At 48.5% G+C, this 12,278-nt stretch overlaps 1 protein-coding gene across 2 annotated transcripts in view; it reads right to left on the bottom strand.

Annotated features, from left to right (window-relative positions):
• Alk (Anaplastic lymphoma kinase) overlaps window positions 1–11,959 on the bottom strand; it is a 195,795-nt gene extending 183,836 nt beyond the window's left edge. For both annotated transcript variants that reach the window (XM_050181497.3, XM_055072757.2), the window contains exon 1: window positions 10,740–11,959. In XM_050181497.3, coding sequence (XP_050037454.1) covers window positions 10,740–11,142 — 403 coding nt within the window. In that variant the 5' untranslated portion in view covers window positions 11,143–11,959. The remainder of the gene's footprint in view (window positions 1–10,739) is intronic.
• Window positions 11,960–12,278: the final 319 nt, after the last annotated feature.

Raw genomic sequence — 12,278 nt, 5'->3', positions numbered from 1 at the left:
ACGCTATTACGCTGTGCCGATCCATAGCTCTGCTAAAGGTGCGGCGAGTCCTCCCTCGTAACATCCAATATACGTTACGGAGGTTGCCGGCGTTCGCGAGAGGAGCATTATTAGGGAAGGTGGTTTTCCGGGAGGCACAGGGCAGGCGCCGCTTCCCGCGATCCCAATCCACCCGTAACGAAGCGCGACGGAAACACCACTGCAATTAGCAATGGCTTGGTGTCCCATAGCAGCACCGCGGGAATTCTTTATTTTTCCTCACGATAGTAGGTGTAGGTGTTTGCGTGCGCGTTCCAATTTATGCTTGGCTTGTGCTATAGGATGGAATATTACTCGCAGGATTAAATTGGGGCCAAACTACGGCGACGTTGCGCAAACGACATCTTAGCCACGTCGAGATGGTAGAGGGAATTGGGAAATTCTCGAGAAACTACTTTCGAGATGAATTCGGAAAGCCTTGTAATCGCGAATATAACGTGCGGACCACGTAAGGAGGGATGGAACGAAAAACGGTTACGTGTAGCGTTAAAGAGGGAGGAGGAGGGCGTGGGTCGATCAAACGCGAACGGTTGATATCGTATTCGAGATTACCAGGAGGAAATGCGAGTTTGAACAGGTCAAGCAATGCCTTGAACGAATAACCGGCGGTACATTATACAGGGACGGAATGGTTGCCGAGAAATGGATAGTGTGCTCGAACGTGGCAGTGATTTCGATGATTCGATTACGAAATTTTTGATTATGCATAGATTGACGTTGGGTTGACCTAATACGCAAGTCCATATGGCAAGCCCCTACGGCGCAGACGCTTTTACAGGCGTGCAATTAACTAAAATGATGATGACGGTCAAAAGGGACGTTATAAGGGTTTCCTCTCTGAATTGCAGCGGCAGGGACCAGGTAAGCTTTAGGGAAGCACCACCGAATTGGTATGCTCGCAGGACTTTGAAGTGGACGCCGTGACTTGAGAGCGCGGCTAAGAATTTTTCGGGAAGAACCGCGGAAGCGCATTCAGGACGTGCTGGAGCAATGTGGGTGGAGAAACGCTTGAAGATAGGAATAAAAAATAGGGTAGATGAAGTTTAGGTTTTCTTAGGGATCTTTCTTAGAGATTTAAAGGTGCCCTGATGAAAAAAAGAATACGATGCGAGGAGTACATAGAGCCCTGCCTCCTATCCTTGTCTTCATGACCACATTTAATGTCATCGTTGTTGAAAGGATAACGGTAACCAAACAGCTCACCCTCAGGTTTTGTTCTTCAAAGAAGAGTTGGTGTATCACGCTCGAGTGCATTTCAGGTAAAGGAAAGTCGTGAAACTTTGCGGAAATTACGTTTGAACTATGTTGTGGAAGTGAAACGGGGGGCAGCTAGACAATAGAAAGCCCCTTGGAAACGCGTTATATAAAGGGAAACCCGGCCAAATTTGCATGGGGAGTAACGCAGAGAACAAGAGGGTACAGGAAAGGAATTCGGCAGAATTAGGCGAAGCGCCCTTGCAAGTTGTCTTTCCGTCCAGTTAATTTCCCTTTACGTTCTTATTCCTACCTCGAGATTAAACGTAAGGATACATTTTCCCTATGCTATCTCTGACTTCATCGCCTATTACTCCGTATGTTTGCGACTAACAAAGAATTCGAAGCCCCCGGGTCATCTTCTTGCTCATCTGGCTATGGCAGATATGCCATAGTGGTGGGCTTCGTAATAATTTCTATCACCCGGGATTCTACAGAGTGTTTCACGTAACTTCAAGCAAGGATTTTAAAAAAAAGTTGCTAGCCGCAACTGAATGCAACAAACGGTTTGCCCCCATGAGGCGCTCCATTGAGTATCTTTCTTTATATTCCGCTTGTGGTGGTCGTGGTAAACTTTATTAATGAAATTAACTAAGCTCAATTATGCAAAATTTTTAAGATTCACCTTAGGGCCAATTGTGTTTCGTTGCGTTGTAGAGGGGATGCGGAAATGGGACCGATCCAGTTTTTTGTGGCAACGTACTACATGCTGCGTGGCGATATTTTTCGGCGTTTAAAGAAAGCCCGCGAAATATGAGATAAAACCACGTGACTGTGCTCGTGCGGTATCGTATTGCAGCGCTCTCAACCGTGCGTCGAGCCTGTATCGCTTTTCAGGGGCGACGGCGCTTCCTTTCCGTCTGCAACCGTCAAGGATGCTGACGCACTGTGAAGCCGATGCCTAGAGCCACGGCCTCTCACTTCACCATTGTCCGCGCGCACGGTTCTTTCGCACGAAGCGCGGGTGAGGGCGCTGCAATATGGTAGCGTACGAGCACAGTCACGTGGTTTCATTTCATATTTCGCGGGCTTTCTTTAAACGCTGAAAAAAAAAATCGCCACTCAGCACGAAGGTTGACACAAAATGTTGGATCGGTCGTTCCTGAATCTCCTCTACAACGCAACGAAATGTACTTGGCCCTAAAGTGATTGTTAAAAATTTTGCATGGTTCATCTTAGTTAATTAATTAAGGTGAATATTAAAAAAAATACTCTAAAGACTGCCACATGACGGCAAACCATATGTCGTCGGCTTCATTGAGCTGCAGCAAACCACGTTTTCTTTTTTAATCCTTTGTTCAAGTTTAACGCGCCCTTGCATATTGGCTTTCGCATTGCGCTGCTAAGCCCGAGGCCGAGGGTTCGAATGCCCGCCGCCGCGGCTGCATTTCGATGGCGAGCGAAAGGCAAAAAATAAAAAAAAAAAACACCCGTGTGCTACGCGTTGGTCAAAATTAATCCACACGTCCCCAAACTACGGCATGCCTCATAACGATTTCATGGCTTTTGCCATGTAAGGCCCCAGAATTTATATTTTTTTGAAACACGGCCACCGCCGCCGGGAGTCGAACTTGCAACGTGTCGCCCGGCAGCAATATGACATAGCCAGTGGCACGCCAACAAGAAGAATTCAAAAGAGACGAAAGAGGAGACAGGCACCATCTGAAAGGAAACGCGTCTGAACGATTACGTTTCCGACTAAATTTACTAGAAGACACACCAGTGCTGCAAGCGTTCAGTTACCATGGGAAAAGTGAGAGCGGTGTACGTGTGGATTTATCGTCGTCGTGGCTTCATGACAATCTTGTGTCTTCATTTACTACCGTTTTATCATACCTTTCATACCAACCTACGCCATCATACTTTTCTAAACGTATGAAGGCAACAAGAAACACTGAGCACACGCATAATCCTCGCGGATGTTACACTGATATTGCTTTTTTTTTTTTTTGCGAATGGCATCAAAACGCAAAGTCCCGACGCCGGTTGAAAGCGGCACAAAGTTCATGAAATCCCACGTGCTTACTCGTCATTCGAATCCTGGCAGAACCGCCGTGTCTGCAGCCCCCACGGATACCAGCGCCACAATTCCCCCTACCGTCGTTCGAAGGAAGCTTTATGGTTCATGAGCCGGCGCCTGACCTAATCAAGACTTCCCAAGCTCACGGGATCATCTCCGAACCAATCATCGTAAAGGGCACCTGTTGAAAACGGAAACTGCTCACGGCGAAGCGTCTCCCACATGTTATCCTATGCAATCAGCGCCCATCGACGCATACATAGTCATACGCATACACGATCATTACGGAGGCGTATTTTGAGAACTCCCGTCGGTTGCGGGCACGAGGAGTGCCGGCTTCACGTCACGAAAACGGCCCAATATGCAGGGTCTGTTCTTCTTAATGAAGAAAGGCAAGAAGGAAGGAAGAAACGAAACGGGTATGGGGAAAAAGAAAACACGTGGTTGTCATAGAGCCGCCGAATCGATTTGCTCCCGCCAGCAGCGGCTTGCTTCTTTTACGCAGAAACACACACGCACACATACACACATTCGGCGCCACGGTGACCGTATACACTATGGAAAGATCGGGGAGCGCGGCTCTGATTGAGTTTCGCTGGTTTCGCTGCCGACTTCTAATTAACGAGACGTCGTCACGCGAGAATCCACTGACGGGCGCTTTCCAAGCGTCTCTTCTTCTTCTTCTTCTTCTTCTTCTTCTTATTCATTTACTTCATCACCTGCTTCTCGTTTTGTTTCATCATCATCATGAGCTTTTTCTTTCCTCGCATTTTCTCCCTCTCGCTTCATCGTTTTTTCCACTTTCTAATCATCCTCTTACTTTACTACTTCATCATCACCATCATCTCATTCCTCCTGTAATTGACTTCTCCTTCGCATCCCTCTTTTTCTTACGTTACCTTCGTCACTATCTCTTTCGTACATTGCCGCATCATGATCTACTTCTTACTCCTTGTTTTTCTTCCTTTAGCTCGTCATAATCGTTTCCTTCCTTGCTTCTTCGTTGCCATCATCACCATCCTTCCTGTACTTTATCAACGTTGTATCCTTCTTACATTACGTCATCTTCTTTTTCCTTTACTTCTTCTTCATCATCATTATTGTCATCATCATCATCATTATCATCATCATCATCATCATCTCCTTTTTGCTTCATATCGCCGTCATGCTGCTGCATTGCGGGATTGCTTCTATACTTCAGTGGCCGAAATTATTTTGGTTCGCGCGTGCCAATTGCCCTTCGCTGACCACTTTCATTAACAGCATGCCCAGCCCGACAATTGGCTGGCATATACATTTACGAATAGTTGCAGCGTAAGAAATTTTTTTTGTAGTTTCGTAGAAGATAACGAGTCACCAGTGGCCCGCGCGATCGAAACGCGAGTAATGCAAATGTCAAAACGAAAATTAGCTATAGATAACTGCAGATCACTATAGATAACGCACCATCATCATCATCATCATCATCATCATCAGCCCGGTTACGCCCACTGCAGGGCAAAGGCAGTGGGCAAAGGCCTCTCCCATACTTCTCCAACAACCCCGGTCATGTACTAATTATGGCCATGTTGTCTCTGCAAACTTCTTAATCTCATCCGCCCACCTAACTTTCTGCCGCCCTCTGCTACGCTTTCCTTCCCTTGGAATCCATTCCGTAACTCTTAATGACCATCGGTTATTTTCCCTCCTCATTACGTGTCCTGCCCATGCCCATTTCTATTTCTTGATTTCAATTAAGATATCATTAACTCGCGTTTGTTCCCTCACCCAATCTGCTCTTTTCTTATCCCTTGACGTTACACCTATCATTCTTCTTTCCATAGCACGTTGCGTCGTCCTCAATTTAAGTAGAACTCTTTTCATAAGCCTCCAGGTTTCTGCCCCGTACGTGAGTACTGGTAAGACACAGCTGTTATAAACTTTTCTCTTGAGGGATAATGGCAACCTGCTGTTCATGATCTGAGAAAGCCTGCCAAACGCACCCCAGCCCATTCTTATTCTTCTGATTATTTCCGTCTCATGATCCGGATCCGCAGTCACTACGTGTCCTAAGTAGATGTATTCTCTTACCACTTCCAGTGCCTCACTACCTATTGTAAACAGCTGTTCCCTTGCGAGACTGTTAAACATTACTTCAGTTTTCTGCAGATTAATTTTTAGACCCACCCTTCGGCTTTGCCTCTACAGGTCAGTGAGCATGCATTGCAGTTGGTCCCTTGAGTTACTAAGCAAGGCAATATCATCAGCGAATCGCAAGTTACTAAGGTATTCTCCATCAACTTTTATCCCCAATTCTTCCCAATCCAGGTCTCTGAATACCTCCTGTAAACACGCTGTGAATAGCACCGGAGAGATTGTATCTCCCTGCCTGACGCCTTTCTTTATTGGGATTTTGTTGCTTTCTTTATGGAGGACTACGGTGGCTGTGGAGCCGCTATAGATATCTTTCAGTATTTTTACATACGGCTCGTCTACACCCTGATTCCGCAATGCCTCCATGACTGCTGAGGTTTCGACTGAATCAAACGCTTTCTCGTAATCAATGAAAGCTATATATAAAGGTTGGTTATATTCCGCACATTTTTCTATCACCTGATTGATAGTGTGAATATGGTCTATTGTTGAGTAGCCTTTACGGAATCCTGCCTGGTCCTTTGGTTGACGGAAGTCTAAGGTGTTCCTGATTCTATTTGCAATTACCTTAGTAAATACTTTGTAGGCAGCGGACAGTAAACTGATCGGTCTATAATTTTTCAAGTCTTTGGCGTCCCCTTTCTTATGGATTAGGATTATGTTAGCGTTTTTCCAAGATTCCGGTACGCTGGAGGTCTGAGGCATTGCGTATACAGGGTGGCCAGTTTCTCTAGAACAATCTGCCCACCATCCTTCAACAAATCGGCTGTTACCTGATCCTCCCCAGCTGCCTTCCCCCTTTGCATAGCTCCCAAGGCTTTCTTTACTTCTTCCGGTGTTACCTGTGGGATTTCGAATTCATCTACACTATTCTCTCTTCCATTATCGTCGTGGGTGCCACTGGTACTGTATAAATCTCTATAGAACTCCTCAGCCACTTGAACTATCTCATCCATATTAGTAATGATATTGCCGGCTTTGTCTCTTAACGCATACATCTGATTCTTGCCAATTCCTAGTTTCTTCTTCACTGCTTTTAGGCTTCCTCCGTTCCTGAGAGCATGTTCAATTCTATCCATATTATACTTCCTTATGTCAGCTGTCTTACGCTTGTTGATTAACTTCGAAAGTTCTGCCAGTTCTATTCTAGCTGTAGGGTTAGAGGCTTTCATACATTGGCGTTTCTTGATCAGATTTTTCGTCTCCTGCGATAGCTTACTGGTATCCTGTCTAACGGAGTTACCACCCACTTCTATTGCACACTCCTTAATGATGCCCACAAGATCATCATCATCATCATCATCATCATCATCATCATCATAATCAGATAACGCATCATAACGCCAAAATTCAGAATCGGGGCGTGTTTGCATAGTGACGTTTCCAGTTCGAAACGAATATATGCGAGAAATGAAGTGAAGCAAATCGAATACCGAATCCTTCACTATATGTCCTGGAAAGAACAAAAAACATAGCGTTAGCTGTTGAGACATGGTGAACTGATTCAACTGTAATCCCTTTGTGGCGATTGCTACGAACGGGTGGATGTCTCATTTTCCCTTTAATAACTGTATACTTTATACTGTTTACTCTTATCATTTTCATCGTTTTGAGTACTATTATCACGACACAGTATAAGACTGACCAGCGGCACCAAGAGGCACCAAAATGACTTTCTTAAAGTCAGCCACTAAAAAAAAAAGAAAAAAAGAAAGCAATGATATTTACGATAAGGTGAGGCAACCAACGAATTGGAAAACGTCCTGTCTTGAACGACTGCGAGCTGCCGTGAATAATGACGTACTAAATTAATGTACATGTTAGATCTGAAACCATTGCCTCTGCACAGCAATAATGCCTATATAGGCATAGTGCTTAGAAGCAGTCATTGGCGGATAAGGGGCTAAATAATTGCAGTTCAGTTGGACTAACGGCAATTAGACAAGCACCTCTAGAAATTGCGCCTGCGTGTTATAATAACTAAACTTATCTTACATATTGGCTCAGAAACAAATGTCCAAAAATCTCTCATTTCTGTAATCTAAGGACCGAATGGCAAGCACTACTCAATTCTTATTCGGAATTTTGTACATTCTCCAACCCGATCTTTGTTGTTTGAAGCATCGTGGGATTGCAGTGGCACTAACGGTGAAGCCGAACAGAAGCATTGCGAAGCGTAATACGGGACAAAAAGGAACAGTTATAGCGTTTCACTGAAGTTATGAAAAAATCATCTTCCTCTATTTGCTGGAGACAAAGGAATCAGCTCTTTTGGCTGGTGTATGCATTGGAGAGCGTAGGATGGCCGGCTTGCACAACGACCGGATGGGTATTGCATTCCTTGCTTCTGCGTCTTGCTGTATCGCCGAGTGCCAGGCTAACGGTCTTTATCTTTTTTTTCGCATATGTTACAGACATGTTGGTTTTCGGAACATACTTAAATCCTCAGGACCAGCCTCGCTGGCTGTAGGGGACCCTTTCGGAAAGACAAGATGTTGCAGGCACGGGTGCGGAAGATTTTTCGTCTGTAGGCTCTGACGAGAACTCTCTCACCACGGTAGCGCGAAGACGAGAGGAGTGGAGGGGGAAGGGGCACGATCATAAAGAAGTGTTTGATGTCTCCGGGATCATTGCGTGAAGTACAGCACCGAGAATCGGTACGTCCCGTCTCGAGCAACCATGCTGGCACTTTTACGGTCATCCCGCCTTCTTCGCACCTTCTTACGACGTTTCTAAGAGACACTAATTTGCTGGACATGTGGGTAAATATCCCACTGACGCCGCAAGAGAAGTCTCAGGCGGAGCAGCCACCGACCTCAATCACCGGGCCAAATCTACTTGCAGACACAATACACCACCGCAACCACATTGACACAGACGTTTCGCGTCTCTTGTTGCCGAAGCCTTCGAACAACTCTTACTGGAACAGAAATTTTGGTCCTGTCTGTATACGCCTTCCGCGAGGTCCAACGCCTGAAAATCCCGTGAGCTGTCCGAAGTGTTCTGCTCCATCATCCACGGCGGACATTTACGCGTCGCTGTGGCACAATGGATACGGCGCTCCGCTGGTCAGCACTAGGTCGCGGGTTCGGCTTCTCCCGGCCGCGGCGGCCGCATTTCGAGCGGGGCCGAATGCAAGGGCGATCGTGTTTGCTTAGATTTCGGAGCACTTCAAAGAACCTTCGGATGGTCTAAATTGATTCGGATAGTTCTTCCGCTACGGCGTCTCCCACAGAGTGCAATTTAACAGTGGGTGACAGTGGAGATAATTATGTACAGTAATTGCCGGAGTGTACCGATCAACAAGGGGGAGGGGGAGGGGAGTCACGCAAAGGGGCACAATCTTCAAGTGGGTCAATCAAGCGGGTGGTCGCCAGCCTTCCCCTCGTCACTGGAAGCTTACCGCTAACCTCGAAAAGTTCTGGGCAGAAACTTGGAGGTTAACAAAGAAGCTTGGGGAGGAGCTGAAGACCGCGCAGCGAGCGGTGGAACGCAAGCTGACAGGCGGAACGTTAAGAGGCAGGAATACAGCGGTGTGTGTTAGAGAGTGAACAGGGGCAAGCGATATTCTAGTTGACATTAAGAAGAAGGAATGGAGCTGCGAGCGCAGGTGACGCGTAGGCCTGATAACAGGCGGTCTATTAGAATTCACATTCCATTCAATTCACGTTCACATTAGAATTCACATTAATATTAGAATTATTAGAATGGCAGAGAATGGAAGGGAAGCACAAGTAATGGGAGCGCTGTTGGGGACGGGAGAAATAAGATGGCATGAGGAAATGAAAAATCAAAGCTGGCGTAAGACAAGAGCAATTGGAGATCGCGGGGGTAGGCCTTGTTCCTGCGTTGGCTATAAATATGATGATGATGATGATTCTTCTGTTGAGTAACCCGTGAGGGAATTCTTAGAGCAGCCAAGGCACAAAGTGATCACACAGTTAAGCGGTATTGGCTCGTGGACGATCTGCAAGTCACCACTTCAACTGTTACATGAGGAAGACGCCCACGTTTTAGTTTAAATACTCGCATATGTGACAGGGCAAGATGCTCCAGTATAAAGAAAAAAGAAAAAGGAAACAAGACTTCTCGGCGCATTTCAACGTTGGTTTAAGGAAATTCTATTGAACCGGCTTACAGACGTTTCGCAGAGTAACTAATGAATCGATTTATAGGGCAGCAGTATGGTGAGTTGAATGGGACGGTTGAAACCTATTGGGGAAACTGATCGCCAAGATGGCAAGACCACGCAGCGGGAAAAGAAGGCGTGCAGGTCTGTTTTTCTTGTCCTGTATGCAGGTTTCTTCGAAGAACGTCTTTTTCTTTTATTTCTTTTTCGATGACGAGTTCGCAACGTTCCCTGCGTATTTCTCGAGGTCTGCTTTTGGGACCGAAATTAACGAATCTTTTCGTTCGAAAGAGCTACTTAGCATATGTCCTATGTCATAAAATCATATGTCCAACGTCACAATTGAGCGGCATAGACTCCTACGAACAGTTCAGCAGTAAGAACGTTTTTGTTGGCGCAGGCCCTACATATCTTCCGTTTTCTCTCGCTGTTTTTCGATATCGCCGGGCAAAAGCTTTCATCTCCTGCCAAATTCTTCAACCGGCTTCCGTCTGTTCTACGTACAATAATTAATGTTATCACAGATGCACGTATCGAACGTCGGGAATCTACATTATGGCCACGAATTCGTGAGCTCCGTTTATACCAGTGCACTCCGTTGTTCGCGTGAGAAGTCGATTCAAATTGCGGGTGATCTGAGCAATCTTTGTAATTTACAATATGATATTTCGAAAGTGTCAAAATGTCACTGATGATCCCAGAACAATGTTTCAAGACGTATAGTGAAGGACCCGCAGTAATCAGGAAAGGAATTTAGCGCTTGTTGGTTGCCTTCCTCTGAGTCAATGAGTTGATGAGCGTTTAGTGACCCACCAGTGTTAACAGCGCACGAGATCTGTAGGCGGAACCAAGCATGTCAAGATAACACCACCTGATGTAACACCCCCACCACCACTGATGGCATCGTTCCAGAGGAACCCCACATAGAAACATTGAAACTTAACCAAGGCATGGACATGGGGCCCGCGAACCCTACGGTGAAGAGAACGCCGACAGTCGACCATACCGCACGCTCTCCAGCGCCGGTTAACAGGCGTTAACCATACGTGAAACGGTACAAACGGCCGCCCACAGGTTCACTACACGTGGCAAATCAAACGAATGACTATGTCGATCAGTGACGCTCATTTGTAACTATAACGAGCGTGACAGAACGCACCGTACCTGAAACATTGCGCGCGGAGTCGGCGGCAGGCGACGAGACTCCGAGCACAGGGGCCGGACCCTTGGCGCGGCCCGGTGTCACGTCACTGCTGTTCGACGAGCTGGCAAGCGCGAAACCGGCGTTCCAAGTCCAGCCACAGGACTCCTCAAAGTCACAACGCAGTCCCGCTGATGCCGCCGACAGCGCGACGGACGCCGGCGCCGCCGTCGTCGTGGTGGTGGTCGTCGTCGTGGTCGTTATCCGAAACTGGCGTGCCGGGTAGTGCGGCGGGTCCTGAGCCACGACCACGCACGGCACGACGGCGATAGCCGTCGCTAGGCCTACCAGGAGCACAGACGTCGCACACTGCCGCGGGCGACGCGCGCACCAAGTCCTCCTCGTCGTCGTGGTCGTCGTCGACATGCTGACACAAAGGCGGTGCGTCGGCGTTCGACGTGCCCCGTCCTTCCGTGCCCGCGTATAGGAACCTCGGGCGTCCTCGAAATCACCTGACGGTCTCGCAAGTACGAAGTTCCGACGGGCCCCTGTCGCGTCGCGCCCCTACCTTTCTGCTTCGCGTCGATGGCAGCAGCGTGAGATTCGGCCAGGCGGTTCTGTTCGTTCCGATGGCTTTTAGGACAGCCCGGCGTCGGACGCGGCGGTGCGCCGCGGCGCTGCGGTGGGACCCGGCGTCAAGCGGCTGGCCATGATGGCGGCGGATGCTGGGAGGCGTGAGGCAACGCGAACGGGGCTTCGCTCTCCCTCTTCTAACGGTGCCGTTGCCGCCGTCGCGGCGGCGTCGTAGTCGTCGTCGTCGAAGTCGACGGCGTCACAGCTGCCCGCGGAGGAAAGCAAGCAAGGAGGTGAGGCTGGAAACGTCCCGCGCCCCCTCTCTCTTTCTCTCGAGATTGGGGGAGGGCGTTCCCGCGGAGTGTGGGCGACTGCAGGAACCGAAAACCAAGGCGACGACCGACGGGCACTTCGGAGGGTTCTTTCCTCTCCTCCTATCAAGGAAGGGTTTTCTCTCCCTCCTTCTGGTTGCGCTGGCGACACGCGGCGAAGAAGAGTGGCATCAATCGCGGGAGGAGAGATGGAGATGGTCGCGCGCGCGCACACACCTCTGAGAAGCGAACGCGGCAAGGCACACACGCAGGCGCTCACGCGCGTGCAAGCTGCGAAGTCAAGAGGAAAGCTGCTGCTGCTGCTGCTTCCGCCGACGAGGAGCGCTCGCTTGGCGCGTTTCGATGCAGCCAGGCAGTGCAGTCCGCGGCCTAGGGCCGAAGCTGCCGCCTAGAGCTCGTCACGCGCCCACAGCGCACACTTTCCTCCTCGCCCGCGGCTCTTGCTATCGTCCTCGCCACATTTTCTTTCTTTCTAGCTCGCGCGCGCTTGGGAACAGAGGTGATCGGCGAGAAAGAGGCCCTACAAAAGAGCCGGAGAGGAGGTTCAAAGGAGACGCCGTGGTTGCGGAGGGAACCGTCGCTTTTCTTCGCGTTCTGTTTTGATGAAGCACTTTGCCTCGATCCCGTTTCTCTCTCTCTCTCTCTCTCTCGAAGTTC

The sequence above is a fragment of the Dermacentor andersoni genome, chromosome 7 (genome assembly GCF_023375885.2).
Source record: "Dermacentor andersoni chromosome 7, qqDerAnde1_hic_scaffold, whole genome shotgun sequence".
Lineage (NCBI taxonomy): Eukaryota > Metazoa > Arthropoda > Arachnida > Ixodida > Ixodidae > Dermacentor > Dermacentor andersoni.
This window is presented reverse-complemented; position numbering and strand designations above follow the sequence as displayed.